At 35.1% G+C, this 20,827-nt stretch overlaps 1 protein-coding gene and 1 non-coding gene across 2 annotated transcripts; both read right to left on the bottom strand.

Annotated features, from left to right (window-relative positions):
* Window positions 1-534: 534 nt before the first annotated feature.
* On the bottom strand, window positions 535-4,702 carry LOC107490737 (probable acetyl-CoA acetyltransferase, cytosolic 2). The gene is made up of 7 exons (XM_052262896.1): window positions 4,596-4,702; window positions 4,349-4,522; window positions 1,772-1,877; window positions 1,657-1,714; window positions 1,000-1,079; window positions 792-897; window positions 535-651 (listed from the first exon to the last, which is right to left on the bottom strand). Exons 1-7 carry the CDS (start codon window positions 4,672-4,674, stop codon window positions 535-537), a joined length of 720 nt encoding a protein of 239 aa, XP_052118856.1. The 5' UTR covers window positions 4,675-4,702.
* Window positions 4,703-19,224: 14,522 nt separating this feature from the next.
* LOC127743043 (small nucleolar RNA R71) lies at window positions 19,225-19,332 on the bottom strand. The gene has a single exon (XR_008004363.1). It is a non-coding gene; the product is annotated as a small nucleolar RNA R71 (small nucleolar RNA).
* Window positions 19,333-20,827: the final 1,495 nt, after the last annotated feature.

Raw genomic sequence — 20,827 nt, 5'->3', positions numbered from 1 at the left:
GGAGGTTTCTAAAATCCCTAAATTTTGAGGTGCTACGAGGTCTTTTGTGGAAGTTTTTGTGTGTGTTTATTGGGGGTTTTATATTGGACTTTTGTGGCGATTTTTAATCACTTTTGTGGCAGTTTAAAACCCCCACAAATTGATTTTTTAATTTAACAAAAATTAACTATTTTGTGAAATTTTCAAACCTCCACAAATCCTATAATTATTTATTTATTTTTAATTTCAGATCATTCATTAATCTCATCTCATTTACATACTCTCAAATTAGATATTTATTTTTTTAATATTAAAATTTAAAAACTAAATCTTTTATAACACAATTCTACAATATAAGACATAACTTTATATATAAAAAAATTTTCAATGTTAATAATTCTAAATATAATTGCATATGGTATTGTTTTACATAAGTAGTACTATTTTTCTTTAAAAAATAAAATAAAACAACAATTTCAATATTTCAATATCATGTAATTACATAAAAGTCTCAAATATTTGTCCTCGAATATCCTTTGCCATATTTAGAAAGTTTTAATTTACAGTAGAGAAGCAGTCAAAAAAAGATGTTCCACCTGCTCTGTCATAATCTTCACCAAGCGATGGATCAACAAGCTCCTTAACATTATAAGCATCAATTAATGGCTTTGCCTATAATAACATAACACACTATTAATTATTATAGTTAATTACCACCCACACACAACAAATTAAAATCATCTATACACATTGCAATATAGCATGCATTGATACATAAATAGTTTTAAGATATATATAACATACATGCAAACATACGCCTTACGCCTGGTTAAAATCTCCAGCAAAAGGATCCCAAATGCATAAACATCTGTTTTCTCATCTATTATGCCAGGCGTCAAATATTCAGGAGCAGAATACCTACCAAATTTGATATATAACAACCTAAATAATTTGATTAAAATTATGAATAATACTAATTATTAGTACTATATATTATATTATAGTGCATTGCATATATACCTAAATGTGCCTTCAAATCTTGTGACATGTTGCTGATCAGCATCTGGTGACAACCACTTTGCAAGCCCAAAATCACAAATCTGCATAAATTAATTATTATTATGGTAATTAAATTAGAGAAAAGAAAAGTATTCATATAAGAATAATGTATTTGACTAAAATATTCTTCAATAACTATTATAGTGTAATTATATATAAATTAATAATAATTATTTGGTTGATTTAAGTTAAAAAAGATATACTAAAATCAAAGAAAGATGAAGAAGAGGAGCATTTAGCCATAACTCTGAAGGACACAAACACAAACCTGTTTTGCTTTTTATGGTTAAAAATTTGTCTGTCCCAATCTTCCTTTAATTTATGTCTATCCCTCTCAAATTTGACCATCATCCATTCTTCTTCAAAACTACTGTCCCCCACACCACATGGCTCTAACATATATTAATCAAATCTAGACAAATAATAATAAAGAAGAAAGAAAGTAGTCATAGGTTTTAGCAGCTTTTGAAGTGTTTAATTACTATGTTGACTAAGAAAAAGAGGAAGCAAATGATTAGTAGAATGAAGTGATTTAAAGGATCTGACGGAGCTTACAAGTGTCCAGTTGCCATATTCTCAAATAGAAAGACTCCATCAAACTTACAAGTGTCCATTTGCCATTAAACTTCTTAAAGTCTCCATCAACCATGGTAAAGCAAAGTTCTTGATCCAATGCCTGAAGCATTATAGAAAACATATAGTATTAATCATATACAGTTTCAATTGGTAGTACCTTGCTTCTGTCAAATACTTAGGTGCATTAGACATGCTTTCCATACCACCAGCGACAACAACATCGTTTAAACCTAATTGAATACTTTGTGCAGCAAGCATTACAGCTGCAACAGGCAGAAAGATTTTTTTAATATCTGTTCTTGTTGAGTTTGGCCGGTGTATAGCTCATCCATCGATGAATGTCTTCAAGCTTCTCGTCGGGATGAGTTATACGTCGGCAAAGAGAGAACAAGGGGTGGGTACCTGCAAAAGACACTCCAATACTCAAGTCAGTAAGTGTTTAAGAGGTATAAAAATAATTCTATGAATATAGAATGTAAGACATGAAATAGAAATTATCATGTGCTGTGTGTAATAATTCTATGAATATAGAATGTAAGACATGATATAGAACTTATCATGTTGCTCCTTTAGATTAGATATAAAAGGTTCCTTTTATAGGCATAGAATTGATGAATGATATTCATGTTATGACCATTTGGTAATTAAGATTGAAATAATGGTCATTAAGTTGATAATAAAGGTGTCAGTTACAAGCAAAGAATGAATGATAATTAACGCCGAGTTATAACTCATAATGCACAGTAAAGACCGAGTTATAAGGTAACGGATCACAGCCCCCAAGCTTTGTCTGCCGATCATATGATCCAGGCTAAGCTTAGAAAATAAAATGAGTTATAACTCGGTTAAAGGATAAGTGAATAATGATATGGTGAGCCCCCAAGCTTAGTCGGGTTATTATGTCGGCACTTATTCAAAAAATAATTGAGTGATAAGAGTCATTCAATCAACATAGTCGTGTGGAGGATACTTTTCCGCTTAAGAACAATTTGCATTTGATTGTATGTGAACTGAAAAGTTCATAAATAGATATCCATTGACGGAATTGATTGTATGATCCGAGGATATAATAGTTAATTGTCTTGAGAATTTTTCTGGCTCACAATAGCTTATTGATGAATTTCTCGCTCAAAGCAATTAGTTATTGAATATTTACAATTTATAGTGAATGTCATATGTCATGAATAAGATAAATTGAGAAAATGACTATATATAAAGTCGTAACATATATTGAATAATATATATTGTAAAAATAAAAGAGTAGAAAAATATACCTTGAAAGTTAATAATTGTAGAGAAGAAGACGACATATATGAATGTTATACATGCTAAATGTGAATATCTGAATTTTGTTTTGTAGGACATGTTTTAATTTGATAATAAATCAATAAGATAACAGTTATCGAATTATACATTTAGTATAATGTTTCTAGCCGTTACAGTAAGACGAGGGATATTCCTCGTGCAATAATAGAAAATTACCTGTTTAATTTTTTACATTAAACAAATAGTAATATAAAATTTAATAGCATAAAGTGAATAGTGTAACAGCTATATACAATTGATATATAATTAGCTTTTAATGGAATCCAATTTTAAGATTTGAACTCATCATTACTGTCATTTAATTGTATAAATGAAATCATTAAGTAATAAGAATATAATACATAATGAAATAAAAATGGAATTGACATGGTTGTTCATTATTGTATAGAACATATATTGAGGTTTGAATATAACTAATAAATCAGTAAATATTAGTATATAAAATATAAATGCAAAAGTATGTTGAATAAAATATATAATTTTACTTGTGTAAATAGAGATCTTTGAAAAACTAAGCAAAATTGATAAGTAAGTTTGTGTTCGAATTGATTGAAAGTCGAATTTGTTCTCGGATTGATTGAAAGCCGAGTTTGTTCTCGGATTGGTTTATTGATCAATTATGAGATGTGAAATATTATGATATATAAAAATGAAGCAATTTGAATGTATAAAGTACATACTTTATAAAAAGTTACGATATATTAAAATTTGAGAAGAGGTATTAAATAAAATCTTAAACAAGATTATTGAGATTGGTTAAAAAATTTGAATGTCATTCAAGTTTTATGAACCTGAGGGGAGTAGGAATTATTTTACTCGTCCACACAGACGGCGCTAATTGTTCTTGTGGAGATTGGTCGGTGTATAACTCGTCCGTTGATGAATACTTGTAAACTCTCAGTCAAGATGAGGTATACGTCCGCAATGAGAGAACAAGGGAGTGAGTACCTGCAAAAGACACTCCGACGCTCAAGTCAAGTCAGTAAGTGTTTAAGAGGTATAAGAATAATTCTACGAATATAGAATGTAAGACATGAAATAGAAATTATCATGTGTTGTGTGTAATAATTCTATGAATATAAAATGTAAGACATGATATAGAACTTATCATGTTGCTCCTTTAGATTAGATATAGAAGGTTCCTTTTATAGGCATAGAATTGATGAATGATATTCATGTTATGACCATTTGGTAATTAAGATTGAAATAATGGTCATTAAGTTGGTAATAAAGGTGTCAGTTACAAGTAAAGAATGAATGATAATTAACGCCGAGTTATAACTCATAATGAACAGTAAAGACCGAGTTATAAGGTAACGGATCAATATCCATGTTGTTTTGTCTTTGCATGTAGTTTGGACAGGGAAATGAGAGCACAGAGATAAAAAAACGAACAGAATGCATGCACCTTTCATTCCGGAGGCACAAACTTTGTTGACAGTGGTGCACACAACTGAATTGGGTATTCCTGCTCCTAAGGCTGCTTGTCTTGTAGGAGCTTGCCCCACATTAGCACTAATAACATTCCCAAAGAAGACTTCTTCCACAAGTGATGGATCAATATTGGCCCTTTTCAGAGTACCTACACATGTTCTAATTCAGTTTTTAACAAAACAGATAGAGAGAGAGAGAGAGAGGTTTTCCTTGCTACTTACCTTGAATAGCAATCGAGCCAAGCTTGGTGGCAGAGAAAGAAGAGAGGAACCATATTCCATCAAATTCAGATCTCTCCATTATATCTATCAATTAATCAATATACAAGTTAAACAGAGGCTGACCTCTGGCCTTTACAGACTCTGCAGATGTGGGAGCTATTTTTGATTGAACTGGAATATGCAAATGATAACATAAAGAGAAGAAAAAATAAATATGAATTTTTGTTTTGCGCAAATCTAATCTGATCTGATTTGAGCTAAAGAGGAATGGATGGATGGGTTACCTTAGTCAGTTAGGGGGAAGGAAGAAACAAACGAGTGTTCACAGCACACAACATGTCCCGGATTCTGCTCTCTCTCTCTCTCTCTCTCTCTCTACATGGCACTTCCCTCAGCTGTATCAGCCACCGCACGAGGTGCACGCACATTCCTACCTCTATTTCATTTTTCATTTTATATTCACACATTTTTCATGCCCAGTCACTAGTAAATTAGATTATTTTTTTGACATTCCCGTATAATTAGGATCATTTTTCCATAATGAATATTAATTCGTTTTCACAATCATTTTTCCAGTCATATACAGTTTCCACAAGTTCCGTCTCAACCAGTTTCAATTGAAATATTGAATCATTCTTACAAACAAATTCATTTCTTTTTTCATGTGCACCTGTGTCTAGAAAAATGATTACTATTTCAGAATTCAAATGTTTCTCACTTTTTTCAAAGAATCTCTTCCTTTGTGAAGTTTCTCATCTGCAACAGAACACAAACAATCAAAGATGATATGACTACAGCTTCCATCAAAGATATAATTGGCTTGTTCTTAGTTGGTCTTTCAATTCTGCAAAATAGACAGCTCTAAATCCACCCTGACCAATTTTGTTATCAGAGCTGAAGTTATTTGTAGCCTTGGCTAATTTTTTATAAGAGAATTCCATCGATTTTTCTGCCATAATTGTCGGAATGCCAGGAGCACTAGCAGCTGTGAATCCTGAAGTTTCATATTCACCATTGCTAGATGCTTTACAAGGATAAGGAAGAAAGAAACAAAAAGTGTTATTATTATGAATTCATGATCACAACATAATTAATTCATTGAACATTTTAACATTGTATCATAGTTAATATAACTTAGTCAACTAGAAAGAAACAAATAGTAGATTAAGAAGCCGAGAATTTCAATAAAATACAGTTACCATCTTGGGTTGAACTTGATATAAAATATTTTGTTGAAAATTTAATTTTTCTTCTTCCTTCTTCTGGAAATATCTAACACAAGCACAAATTAATAATGGTAGAACCTCACTTGTTCCAGCTTTAGATATTCCAACAGCAACACCCTTAGCTAAACCTGTTTAAGCCATTTAAGCCCATGGGCACTAACATGGAAGAAAGGAGAAGCTCCAACATTAGTGGTGAAGTTAACACCACTAATGTTAGAAAGCCAATTGGACACCCACGTTAATAGCCACGTTAACGCCACTAACGTGGGAGTTAACGTGGAGCAAAAAGGGAGCCAACATTAGTGACACTAACTTTGTTACTAACGTTGGAAAAGGCTAAAATGACCCACGTTAGTGGTCACGTTAACGCCACTAACATGGACATTAACGGGGAGTGAAAAGGGAGCCAACGTTAGTGATACTAACTTTGTCACTAACGTTGGAAAAGGCCAAGATTACCCGCGTTAGTGGCCACGTTAACGCCACTAACGTGGGTATTAACGTGGAGCAAGGAGAGAAGAGCCAACGTTAGTGACACTAACTTTGTCACTAACGTTGGAGATGGCCAAGAAGCTTACATTAGTGGCTGATGCGTGAGCATCTTTCCTATCTTTTCCTAGTGAATTTGCATTTAATTTGTTGAGTTTAATCAAGAATTAATTATCTTTTTATCCACAATGGATGCTACTTTGAGTCTTGTGCAATAATGTTTATTTTAGGTAGCATTCAACTGGATTTGATGGAGTTTCTGCAAGAAGAAAAGATGAAGGCAAATGATGTTGTCAACCCTGGCCTCTCTATGCTCAAACCTGAATAACTCAAGTTACAGAGGTCCAATGGATGTGATTTCAGTGGCATTGGGAAGCTAACTTTCAGAGCTTTCCAACGATATATAATAGTCTAATGGAGAGGAAGCTTGCATAAATAGAAGGAGCACAAGAATTAAAGGAGATAACCAGCGAGGAGCGACGCGTGCGCGTGATTTGGAGATTTGCACAGCGACGCGTGTGCGTACCTGATGCGTACGCATGACACGCGAAGAAGACTATCAACGCGTACGCGTGCAGAAAATGCAGAAGATGCTGGGGGCGATTTCTGGGCTATTTTTGATCCAGTTTTCGGCCCAAAAAACACATATTATAGGCTGCAGAGTGGAAGAATCAGGGGAACACTTCTCATTATTTCCCAAGTTATGTGTGGATCCTACGAAGCAAGTGGTCCCCATCCATCAATTGAAGATCTTTAATTAATTTTGATTTAAGTTTAAATTTTAAAAATAGGAAAAGATATTATTTTAATTTTAGAAATTAGATTTTAAATTAATTAGGAATATAAAAGAAAAGAGAAACTTCTCTTCTCTTTGACATCATTCCAAATTTACAGTTTACCTGAATCTTTATTTTCTCTCTGAACCATTAGCAACTAAACCTCCACTGTTAAGGTTAGGAGCTTTGTATATTGTATGGATTGATACTATTATTTTTCTATTTTAATTCATGTACTGGTTTATAATTCAAGAATTATTTTCTTTCTTTATCTTATAAATTTGGGTGGAACGGAAGTATGACCCTTGTTCTAATTGAGTTCTTGTATAACTTGGAAAAGCTCTTTACTTGAACAATAGTTTGAAAACAATTTCTCATAAAATTCTAATTATCTGGACTTAACGGGATACGTGACATATAATCCTCTTATATTTGGATAATTAGGATTTCTGTGGCATATAAACTTGAATTGAATTTCACCCTCTAATTGGAATTAATTGACCAAAGAATTGGCGGTTGATGAGAATTAGAGGAGACTAGAAAATCTAAGGAATTAGGGTCTAGTCACATATAGTTTGCTATGAAATAAATCTTGCATGGTTAAAATAAATTAATAAGAAAAGTCAATCCGGAAAATAGATAACTCTGAAGCCTTAACTGCCTTCTCCATATTGTTTTCGAAACTTATTTATTGCCTGTCTTCTGATATTCTGAAGTTCTTGTTTAATGCTTTTTGAACCCTCAAACACCATTTTCTGTTTGTCTAACTAAGTAAATCACTTAATCATTGTTACTTAGTCCATGAATCCTCGTGGGATCGACCCCCATTCACTTGAGATACTACTTGGTATGACCCGGTGCACTTGCCGGTTAGTTTGTGGTTATAAATTTCGCACCAAGTTTTTAGCGCCGTTGTCGGGGATTGACTATGATTGACAACTACTGGTTGTTTGATTTTTTAGATCAGACGTTTTTGCTTCAATTTCATTTAACTTATTTCTTTAAAAGATATTTTGATTTATTTTATTTAATGTTTTTCTCTTAATTTCTGAAATTAAGTTTGGTGTCCCCTTAGTTGTTTTTATTCTTTCTAGTTATTTTACTCATTGAGTTTGAATTTTATACTCCTTTTTACTTATTAGTTATTTTATTTTCTTAATTATTCACTTTATTTTATTTATTTTATTTTTCTTTTATTTTTCTTTTCTTTTATTTTTATTTTCTTTTATATTTAATTTTATTTTTATTTATTTTTATTTTTCTTTATGTTCTTTCTTCTTTGCTTGCCTGTTTACCACATGGTGCGTTTAATTTTGTTTGGTGTTTTGTGCTAAGGAAAAAAAATGGAGAGAGATCACATGGGTTACTACTCACACCCAAGTAGTGATCCATATTATTGTGGACGGAGTAACTACCCGGATTTTAATTGGAAAGTTAAAACCAAAGAAACTTTAGTGCTCCATGTTCCAACTATCAAGAACCACCATCTCCATATTCATACCAAGATCCACTACCTCTCTATCCATATCAAAAACCATCATCTTTCTACCCATATCAAGAGCCATCACCTCCCTATTCATACCAAGAACTATCCTTTTTTTACTCTTATCAAGAATCATCATGTCCTTCTTATTCATATCAAGAGCCACCATCTTCTTATTCATATCAAGAACCATCAGATCTTGAGCTTCTCATGAAAGAATTCATACATTATATAAGGACGAGTGTAAAAAATGTAGAGAAATATGTGTAGTTGATTGTCAAGTCCCAAGAAGAGGAACAAGAAAATTCCTTCCCAAGAGATATAATGCAAGATCCTATAGAAGAAAGTGAGAAAATCAATCAAAGGAGTTCATACTCTAGTAAATTATAGAATGTTCCACCCTCACACATGGAAGAAGAGGAAGATGCACAAACAAAGGAGGTTGTAAGGGATAAAAACAATTATGGGAATCTACACTCCAATGAAGCAGAGAGTGGCATAGAGAGTGAGTTTATTAAACAACCAATTCAAGAAGTTCTTGATGAAGGGTACACTCTAACCATCACATAACACCCAAATTTTGAAATCAAAGAAGTGAAGGCAACCAAGGAAAGCACTGAAAAAGGGATTGTGACCAAGAAATAGAACAAAATATCCATGAAAAAGAGAAGGCCAGAAAAAAACAATCCTACCTCTACACCAACAAGCAAGGTGAATCAAGCTAATCACAATAAAAGAGAGCTTGTTATGAGGACTTTATATCAGGGGGCACTAATCTTCACCTCTCTCCCCTTGGAGTCATTTCTTTTAACCAACTGGAAGAAGAGGAAGAAATTTCAACAATCAAGTGTCAAGCTAGTGACATTAAAGAAGCGCTTGTCGGGAGGCAATCCGATAATTTCGTATCCTTAGTTATTTTCTGTAGTAGTGATTTTCTTATTTATTTGATTTTTATTGAGTTTGTACTATTTTTCTTTCATTTTAGGTGTGTTCTGATCATGCAGCTATTTTAGAATAGGAACCGAACACTTCGAAAAAATTTTGCAAAACAAAGGGATGTTCGACGCGCAAGCGTCCCTGATGCGTGCGCGTCATGTGTGAGTTCGCACCACCAAGGAATTGACCCGAGAGTTGGGCTGGAGTGGTGCTAGAAGCATGCCTTGCACATAAGCAAGACCACACGTTCGCGTCCAAGACGCGTGTGCATCGCTTGTGCATTTTCCAGACCACGCGTAAGCGTCCCTGACACATATACGTGACCTTAGAAATCGGCGGAAATAGGTGTTTGGCTAGAGAGTTGTGATGGCTTGGGGCTGGAATTGTGCTAGAAGCACAATCTTCAACACGCGTACGCATCCCTTACGCGTGTGCGTCGTTTTCACTTTGTCCCCATCCACGTGTGCGCGTAATTGACACGCATCAACCCGAGAGTTGTGTGTGTGCAGGGCTGCCTTCCCGCGGTTCGCACAAACTGAGAGCACGCGTACGCGTCCCAGACGCTTACGCGTCACTTGAACCTTCTGCGACCCACGCGTACACGTGCCGTACACGTGCGCGTCGCACACACTACCTCGCTTCACTAGTGCGCCGCCCAAATTTCAATTATTCTCTCTCCCTCCCAAATACTAATTCTCTCTTGTTATTTTATCCTTTTATTCTTCTTTTATCATACTATTTGTTTTTTCTGTGTGTCTTTTTATGTCCCTCTCTGTTTTCAGTTCTTCTTTGCTTGAGGACAAGTAAACCTTTAAGTTTGGTGTTGACGCTTCGCTTATGGCATTTCTGTTTATGTTTAATTGCACCAAAGGGAGGCAAACCATCTTTATGGAGGAGCACAACCAGAAGAATAAGATGGCCACTAGGATAACTGAGGTGGTTGAGTTCCTTTCATTCTATATTCCTTCCTGCCCTTACTATGTTATGTTCCGGTTTTCTGCTGTTTTGTTTTAGCTATTGCATGATCCTTTGTTATTTCAATTCCTAAGTTTCAATTTATTTTGCTCTTTTTTTATTTTTTATTTTTTTATTCTGTTATTTGCTTTAATGTTGAAAGGTGTCTCATGTATTGCCTACTGAGCTTGAAATCAAAAAGAAAGAAGAAAAGATGTAGTGCATGAGAAATTGGGTTTAATTTTAAGAGTAGTCTCATTTATCCAAATGTGGTGGTATTTTCTGTGACTCTGAATGCATGATATGAATAGTGCATATTTAAATTTGAATTAAAGAATGTTGATGTACAAGGAACAGGAATCTAGAGAACTATTATGAATTCTTTGTAATAAGTGAAAGTTTAATCCTTGAAGCAAAAGAAATAAAAAAAGAAAAATAAAAGCAAGGTCCAAGGCTCTGAGCATCAATGACTAGGGAGGTCAGACATGATTAAAAGCTCAAAGAGTTGTTTCCCTAGTCATATGCTTGTGGTGTGATTGTGTCAAGTAATCCTTGAGACAGAACACTAAGAGTCGAGATCAATTACATTTAACAGAGTATGCCAAAGGCTTTGAGCACCACTGTCTGGGAGTAACTGAAAGAAAAATCAGAACATAAAGAGAGTTCCCCAGTTAAGTGCTTGTGGTGTTTTTGTGTCAAGTGAAGCTTGAGACAAAATATTTAAAGTCACGGCTAGGCTCAGGGTGCAAAGCACCAAAGAGAAGAGAATCAAAGGAAATTTGATGTGTTCAAGGATTAAATTGAAGTACAAAAGATTAGAGAATTCATAATATTATCTAGATTCTAATTCCGAATGACAGTGACATCCTTCTGATTCAAAGGAGAGTGAGATGCCAAAACTATTCAGGATTATAGTTGTAAACCCCACTATAAGAAGAGACATGAGCTTAATTGAACTCTCATTCTCATGCAAATTCACATCCTAAGCCTATATTAGTTTTAGTTGCTTGAGGACAAGCAACAATTCAAGTTTGGTGTTGTGATGTGTGAGCATCTTTCCTATCTTTTCCTAGTGAATTTTCATTTAATTTGTTGAGTTTAATTAAGAATTAATTATCTTTTAGCCACAATGGATCTACTTTGAGTCTTGTGCAATTCTATTTATTTTAGGTAGCATTCGGCTGGATTTGATGGAGTTTCTGCAAGAAGAAGAGATGAAGGCGAATGATGCTGTCAACCCTGACCTCTCTGCACTCAAACCTGAATAACTCGAGGTCCAATGGACGTGATTTTAGTAGCGTTGGAAAGCTAACTTCCAGATCTTTCCAACGATATATAATAGTTTAATGGAGAGGAAGCTTGCATAAATGGAAGGAGCACAAGAATTAAAGGAGATAACCAGCGAGGAACGACGCGTGCGCGTACCTGACGTGTGCGCGTACCTGACGCGTGCGCGTGATTTGGAGATTTGCACAGCGATGCGTGCTCGTACCTGACGCGTATGCATGACATGCACCACGTGCAGAAAATGCAGAAGACGCTGGGGGCAATTTCTTGGCTATTTTTGACCCAGTTTTTGGCCCAGAAAACATAGATTATAGGGTGTAGAGTGGAGGAATCAGGGGCACACTTCTCATTATTTCTCAAGTTAGGCATGGATCCTACAAAGCAAGTGGTCCCCATCCATCAATTGAAGATCTTTAATTAATTCTGATTTAAGTTTAAATTTTAAAAATAGGAAAAGATATTATTTTAATTTTAGAAATTAGATTTTAAATTAATTAGGATTAGATATAAAAGAGAATTTCTCTTCGACATCATTCCAAATTTACGGTTTACCTGAATCCTTATTTTCTCTCTGAACCATGAGCAACTAAACCTCCACTGTTAAGGTTAGGAGCTCTGTCTATTGTATGGATTATACTATTATTTTTCTATTTTAATTCATGTACTAGTTTATAATTCAAGAATTGTTTTCGTTCTTTATCTTCTGAATTTGGATGGAACAGAAATATGACCCTTGTTCTAATTGAGTTCTTGTATAACTTGGAAAAGCTCTTTACTTGAAAAACAGCTTGAAAACAATTTCTCCTAAATTCTAATTATCTGGACTTAACGGGATACGTGACATATAATCCTCTTATATTTGGATAATTAGGATTTCTGTGACATATAAACTAGAATTGAATTTCACCCTCCAATTGGAATTAATTGACCAAGGAATTGGCGGTTTATGAGAATTAGAGGAGACTAGAATGGTTTAAGGAATTAGGGTCTAGTCACATATAGCTTCCCATGAAATAAATCATGCATGGTTAAAATAAATTAATAAGAAAAGTCAATCCAGAAAATAGATAACTCTGAAGCCTTAACTGCCTTCTCCATATTGTTTTCCAAACTTATTTATTGACTGTCTTATGATATTTTGAAGTTCCTGTTTAATGCTTTTTGAACCCTCAAACACCATTTCCTATTTTTCTAACTAAGTAAATCACTTAACCATTGTTGCTTAGTCCATCAATCCTCGTGGGATCGACCCTCATTCACTTGAGGTACTACTTAGTACAACCCGATGCACTTGTTGGTTAGTTTGTGGTTATAAATTCCACACCAGTGGCCACGTTAGTGCCCCTAACATGGGCACTAACATGGAAGGGGAAGAGGTTTGCAACGTTAGTGACAAAGTTAGTGTCCTAACGCCTTCGAGTCATGGTACAGTTACGTTAATGGCCACGTTAGCACCACTAACGTGGGCCATTAACATGGAAGAAAGAATGATTGTAACGTTAATGGTAAAGTTAACACCATTAACGTTATCAAAAGTTAGCAAAGGCTACGTTAGTGGTCACGTTATTGCCACTAATGTTGGGGTTAACCTAGTTGGAATGTTAGTGAAAAAGTTAGTGTCACTAACGTCTTCGAACCGGAATTTACACTTAACGTTAACCGCACTAACGCCTTGACTAACGTGAATTATACCTGACTCAACTTCTTTCAGCAAGCTGAGCTAAGCCCATTAAGCATGTAACTACTTCAACTGAGCTCAAAGGCCCACATCCAGAGACTTGCATACTGAGCTGAAGATAAGAGAAGTAGTATATATAGGGGTAGTTTTAAACTAGAAAGGAGATCAGGATCTGGGGGATCCAAAATTATAAACACTCTATTTTTTTACTTTCTCTGTAATTCAGTTTGCTTTTGAATGCACTTTTCATTTTTGCTTTCCATTCCCAGAGCTATGAACAACTAAACCCCTCTTCATTGGGTTAGGGAGCTCTGTTGTAATTCTATGGATCAGTAATAGTTTTCATTCTTCTTCCTCTTTCTTTTCTTTTGATTTACTAGAAAGCTTTCGATCTTCATCCAATTGGGTAATTGTCTTAGAAGAGAAATTGCTCATACTTGGATTTTCTTTGAACCTTGGAAGAGGAATGGGGAAATCATGCTAGAAATGATTTCTCACATTGGATTAGGTTGGGGGATGGATGGATATAGTGACATATAATCCTACCAATACTTTGATCTATGATGGTGTGTGGTATAATCAATGACCAAGCTTCATTTCTTCCCATGATCAATTAGATCAAGGAATTGGGTAATTGTTCAAGCTTAGAGAGATTGGATTGCCAAGGAATTGGGATCCAATCACCTAAGATTGCCAAGAGATCAATGAATGTATTGATTGAGGAAGAGATGAGAATGAACTTGATCCGGGGGATTGCAATATCTCCTAAGCGCAATGAGCTTTCCCACTTCTGATATTACCCATCTCTTTAATTTTTGCTGTTTGCTTTGATGCTTATCACTCCAATCCCCATTTAATTTCTTGCAATTTTCTTTCTGCAATTTAATTTCTGCCAATTACATTCCGTAATTTACATTCCTGTTATTTACTTTTCCCGTAGATTTAAATTCTGCAATTCCCAATCCAAATTCTATTCATCTCAACTAGAATACTCCTCTAATTAAAGTTTCTCAATCAATCAATCCCTATGGGATTCGACCTCACTTTATTGTGAGTTTTTACTTGACGACAATTCGGTATACTTGCCGAAGGGAAATTTGTTGAGAGACAAGTTTTCGTGCATCAAGTTTATGGCGCCGTTGCCGTGGATTGATTTTGCATTGACAATAATTAAATTAGAGGATAACTAGATGGAGCAATATTCTTTTTCTTTGTTAATTTGTTCCGTTTCTGTCATTTTACTTTCATTCTCAGCACTTTTACTTTTATTTTCTCACTTATTTACATTTTCGTACATTAATCCACTAACTATTTGATAAATTGCACCACTCACACTAACCATAACCTTAACAAGAGTGATTTCTTCACTTTTCTCTTGCCTGTGCGTTCTGCTGATTGTATGACAGGTAGAAGAAGAGGAGCTTCAACCTCCTTTGAATCTGAACCTGAGAAGACCTTCCTTAGACTAAGGAGGGAAGCAAGAGGAAAGAGGGTTATTGGTGCTGAGAAAGAAGAGGAGGACCTGGATATGAATGTGGAGGATGATGTGGAGAACCATCATGAGGAAGAGGCACATAATCATGTTAGAGAGGGTGTAGCTAATCATGCTGGGCATGAGAGAAGAGTTCTAGGCTCTTACATCAATCCAAATCTAGGGAACTGCAGAAGTAGCATCCTAAAACCAACCATTCATGCCAACAATTTTGAGTTGAAGCCTCAACTCATCACCCTTGTTCAAAATAATTGCTCTTTTTGAGGAAGTGCCCAGGAAGACCCCAATCAATATCTAACCATATTTGTGAGAATATGTAACACAGGGAAGTCCAATGGTGTTCATCCTGACACCTATAAACTTCTCCTATTTCCATTTTCTCTCAGAGATAAAGCAGCGAAGTGGCTAGAGTCTTTTTCAAGGGAGAGTCTAACAACTTGGGAAGATGCAGTAAACAAGTTCTTGGCTAGGTTTTACCCTTCTCAAAGAGTCAATAGATTGAGGGTTGAGGTACAAATATTCAGACAACAAGATGGTGAGACTTTTTATAAAGCATGGGAGAGATACAAGGAGCTAACAAGGAAGTGCCCTTCGGACATGTTCAATGAATGGGTACAGCTGCACATTTTCTATGAAGGTCTATCACAAGAGTCGAAGAAGGCTTTAGATCATTCTTTAGGAGGTTCTCTCAACAAGAAGAAGACAATTGATGAGTCCATTGACATCATAGAAACTCTAGCCAATAATGAATATTTCTATGTGATGAGCGGATAATTTATACGCTTTTTGGCATTGTTTTTAGGTAGTTTTTAGTATGATCTAATTACTTTTAGGGATGTTTTCATTAGTTTTTATGCTAAATTCACATTTCTGGACTTTACTATGAGTTTGTGTGTTTTTCTATGATTTCAGGTAATTTCTAGCTGAAATTGAGGGACCTGAGCAAAACTCTGATAGGAGGCTGACAAAAGACTGCTGATGCTGTTGGAATCCGACCTCCCTGTACTCAAAATGAATTTTCTGGAATTACAGAACTCTAAATGGCTCGCTCTCAACGGCGTTGAAAAGTAGACGTCCAAAGCTTTCCAGCAATATATAATAATCCATATTTTATTTGTAATTAGATGACGTAAACTGGTGCTCAGCGCCAGTTCCATGCTGCATTCTGGAGTCAAACGCCAGAAACACGTCACGAACCAGAGTTGAACGCCAAAAACACGTTACAACTTGGCGTTCAACTCAAAGAGAAGCCTCAGCTCGTGGATAGATCAAGCTTAGCCCAAGCACACACCAAGTGGGCCCCGGAAGTGAATTTATGCATCAATTACTTACTTCTGTAAACCCTAGTAGCTAGTTTAGTATAAATAGAACTTTTTACTAGTTTATTAGAGGTCTTGGACTATCTAGTTGTTTGGAGCATTCGGTCTTTCATGGAGGCTGGCCATTCAACCATGCCTGAACCTTCATCACTTATGTATTTTCAACGGTGGAGTTCTTACACACCATAGATTAAGGGTGTGGAGCTCTGCTATACCTCCAGTTTTAATGCAATTACTACTATTTTCTATTCTATTCGACTTATTCTTATTCTAAGATATTCGTTGCACTTCAACATGATGAATGTGATGATCCGTGACACTGATCATCATTCTCACCTATGAACGCGTGACTGACAACCACTTCCGTTCTACCTTAGACCGGGCGCATATCTCTTGGATTCCTTAATCAGAACCTTCGTGGTATAAGCTAGAATTGATGGCGGCATTCATGGGAATCCGGAAAGTCTAACCTTGTCTGTGGTATTCCGAGTAGGATTCCGAGATTGAATGACTGTGACGAGCTTCAAACTCGTGATTGCTGGGCGTGATGACAAACGCAAAAGAATCAAGGGATTCTATTCCAACATGATCGAGAACCTACAGATGATTAGCCGTGCTGTGACAGAGCATTTGGACCATTTTCACTGAGAGGATGGGATGTAGCCATTGACAACGGTGATGCCCTACATACAGCTTGCCATAGAAAGGAGTGACAAAGATTGGATAAAAGCAGTAGGAAAGCAGAGATTCGGAAGGAACACAGCACCTTCATACACTTATCTGAAATTCCCACCATTGAATTACATGAGTAACTCTATCTTTATTTTCTGTCTATTTATTATTATTACTCAAAAATCCAATAATCTCTTAATATAGTTAAATCCGCCTGACTGGGATTTACAAGATGACCATAGCTTGCTTCATACCAACAATCTCTGTGGGATCGACCCTTACTCACGTAAGGTATTACTTGGACGACCCAGTACACTTGCTGGTTAGTTGTGCGGAGTTGTGACAAAGTGTGATTTATGTTTGAGAGCACCAAGTCTTTGGAGCCATTGTTGATGATCACAATTTTGTCCACCAAGTTTTTGGCAACGTTGCCGGGGATTGTTCGAGTATGGACAACTGACAGTTTATCTTATTGCTCAGATTAGGTAATTTTCTTTTTTATTTTCTTTTCAAAAAGTTTTCAAAAATACTTTTCAAAATTTCTCACCTGTTTTCAAAAATTTTCAGAGTTTTCAAGAATGAATCCTAGAGTTTCATATAACATGTTTTAGCTTGGCTGGCTATTAAGCCATGGCTAATTCACAGGATTTTGATTGAGGACTTTGGATTCATTACTTTCTTTTTCCTATATGTTTTTCAAAAAATATAAAAGAAAATCCAAAAAAATCATAAAATCATAAAAATAAAAAATATTTGGTGTTTCTTGTTTGAGTCTTGAGTCAATTTATAAGTTTGGTGTCAATTGCATGCTTTAAAAAAAAATTTCTTGCATTTTTCGAAAATTCATGCATTCATAGTGTTCTTCATGATCTTCAAGTTGTTCTTGGTAAGTCTTCTTGTTTGATCTTGATGTTTTCTTGTTTTGTGTCTTTTATTATTTTTCATGTGCATTCTTGCATTCATAGAGTCTAAACATTAAAGATTTCTAAGTTTGGTGTCTTGCATGTTTTCTTTGCATAAAAAATTTTTCAAAAATATGTTCTTGATGTTCATCATGATCTTCAAAGTGTTCTTGATGTTCATCTTGACATTCATAGTGTTCTTGCATGCATAATGTGTTTTGTTTCATAATTTTCATGTTGTGAGTCATTTTTTATGTTTTTCTCTCTCATAATTAAAAATTCAAAAATAAAAAAATATCTTTTCCCTTTTTCTCTCAAAATTTTGAAAATTTGGGTTAACTTAATCAAAAAATTTTAAAATTAGTTGTTTCTTGTAAGTTAAGTCAAATTTTCAAATTTAAAAAAATTCTTATCTTATTAAAACTTTTTCAAAAAATCAAATCTTTTTCTTTTTTTATTTTATTTAATTTTCGAAAATGTAATTTTTTAAAATATTTTTCAAAAATCTTTTTCTTAGTTTTATCTTTATTTTCGAAAATTATGCAAACAATTAATGTGATTGGTTCAAAAATTTGAAGTTGTTAATTTCTTGTTAAGAAAGGTTCAATCTTTAAATTCTAGAATCTTATCTTTTAGTTTCTTGTTAGTTAAGTAATTAATTTTAACTTTAAAAATTAAATCTATCTTATCCTATCTTTTATATCATATCTTTTTCAAAATTTTATCTTTTTCAAAAATTTGATTTTAAAATATCTTATCTAACTTCTTATCTTCTTATCTTTTCAAATTTGATTTTAATATCTCTTCCAACTAATTATTTGACTTTTTGTTTGTTTCTTATCTTTTTCAAAACCACCTAACTACTCTCCCCTCTCTAATTTTCGAAAATACCTCCCTCTTTCACTCTTGTTGAAGCTGATCCTGAACCTGAAAAGACTCTGAAGAGGAAACTAAGAGAAGCTAAATTACAACAATCCAGAGGCAACCTTTCTAAAATTTTTGAACAAGAGAAGGAGATGGCAGCCGAACCCAACAACAATAATGCAAGGAGGATGCTTAGTGATTTAACTAAACCCACGTCCAAGTTTGATGGAAGAAGCATCTCAATTCCTGCCATTGGAGCAAACAATTTTGAGCTGAAACCTCAATTAGTTACTCTAATGCAACAGAATTGCAAGTTTCATGGACTTCCATCTGAAGATCCTTACCAGTTTTTAACTGAGTTCTTGCAGATTTGTGAGACTGTTAAGACGAATGGAGTAGGTCCTGAAGTCTATAGGCTCATGCTTTTCCCTTTTGCTGTAAGAGACAGAGCTAGAACATGGTTGGACTCACAACCTAAAGATAGCCTGGACTCCTGGGATAAGCTGGTCACGGCCTTCTTGGATAAATTCTTTCCTCCTCAAAAGCTGAGCAAGCTTAGAGTGGATGTTCAGACCTTCAAGCAAAAAGATGGTGAATCCCTCTATGAAGCTTGGGAAAGATACAAGCAGATGACCAAAAAGTGTCCTTCTGACATGCTTTCAGAATGGACCATATTAGATATATTCTATTATGGTCTATTTGAGTTTTCTAACATGTCATTGGACCACTCTGCAGGTGGATCCATTCACCTAAAGAAAACGCCTGCAGAAGCTCAGGAACTTATTGACATGTTTGCAAATAACCAATTCATGTATACTTCTGAGAGGAATTCCGTGAATAATGGGACGCCTCAGAGGAAGGGAGTTCTTGAAATTGATGCTCTGAATGACATATTGGCTCAGAACAAAGTGTTGACTCAGCAAGTCAACATGATTTCTCAAAGTCTGAATGGATGGCAAAATGCATCCAACAGTACTAAAGAGGCATCTTTTGAAGAAGAAGCTTATGATCCTGAAAACCCTGCAATGGCAGAGGTAAATTACATGGGTGAACCTTATGGAAACACCTATAATTCATCATGGAGAAATCATCCAAATTTCTCATGGAAGGATCAATAAAAGCCTCAACAAGCCTTTAATAATGGTGGAAGAAATAGGCTCAGCAATATCAAGCCTTATCAATCATCTTCTCAGCAACAGACAGAGAATTATGAACAGAATACCTCTAACTTAGCAAACTTAGCAACAAGGCTTTAATAATGCTTTTTGGCACTGTTTTTAGTATGTTTTAGTTAGTTTTTAGTATATTTTTATTAGTTTTTAGTTAAAATTCACTTTTCTGGACTTTACTATGAGTTTGTGTGTTTTTTTGTTATTTCAAGTATTTTCTGGCTAAAATTGAGGGACCTGAGCAAAAATCTGATTCAGAGGCTGAAAAGGACTACAGATGCTGTTGGATTCTGACCTCCCTGCACTCGAAGTAAATTTTCTAGAGCTACAGAAGCCTAACTGGCGCGCTCTCAACGGCGTTGGAAAGTAGACATCTTGGGCTTTCCAACAATGTTTAATAGTCCATACTTTGCCTGAGATTTGATGGCCCAAACCGGCGTTTCAAATCAGCTCAAAACTGCCCGGCGTTAAACGCCGAAACTGGCACAAGAATGGGAGTTAAACGCCCAAACTGGCACAAAAGCTGGCGTTTAACTCCAAGAAAAGTCTCTACACGAAAATGCTTCAATGCTCAGCCCAAGCACACACCAAGTGGGCCCGGAAGTGGATTTTTATGTCATTTACTCATTTCTGTAAACCCTAGGCTACTAGTTCTTTATAAATAGGACCTTTTGCTATTGTATTCTCATCTTAGTTCTTCTGGTTCCCTCTCTGGGACCGAAGCCAATGATCACTTTTGTTCTTATGTACTTTTAACGGTGGAGTTTCTACACACCATAGATTAAGGTGTGGAGCTCTGCTGTAACTCGAGTATTAATGCAATTACTATTGTTCTTCTATTCAATTCGGCTTGTTCTTATTCTAAGATATTCATTCGTACCCAAGAACATGATGAATGTGATGATTATGTGACGCTCATCATCATTCTCACTTATGAACGCGTGCTTGACAACCACTTCCGTTCTACAAGCAAACAAGGCTTGAA

Source organism: Arachis duranensis, chromosome 1 (assembly GCF_000817695.3).
Source record: "Arachis duranensis cultivar V14167 chromosome 1, aradu.V14167.gnm2.J7QH, whole genome shotgun sequence".
In the NCBI taxonomy this organism is placed as follows: Eukaryota; Viridiplantae; Streptophyta; class Magnoliopsida; order Fabales; family Fabaceae; genus Arachis; species Arachis duranensis.
This window is presented reverse-complemented; position numbering and strand designations above follow the sequence as displayed.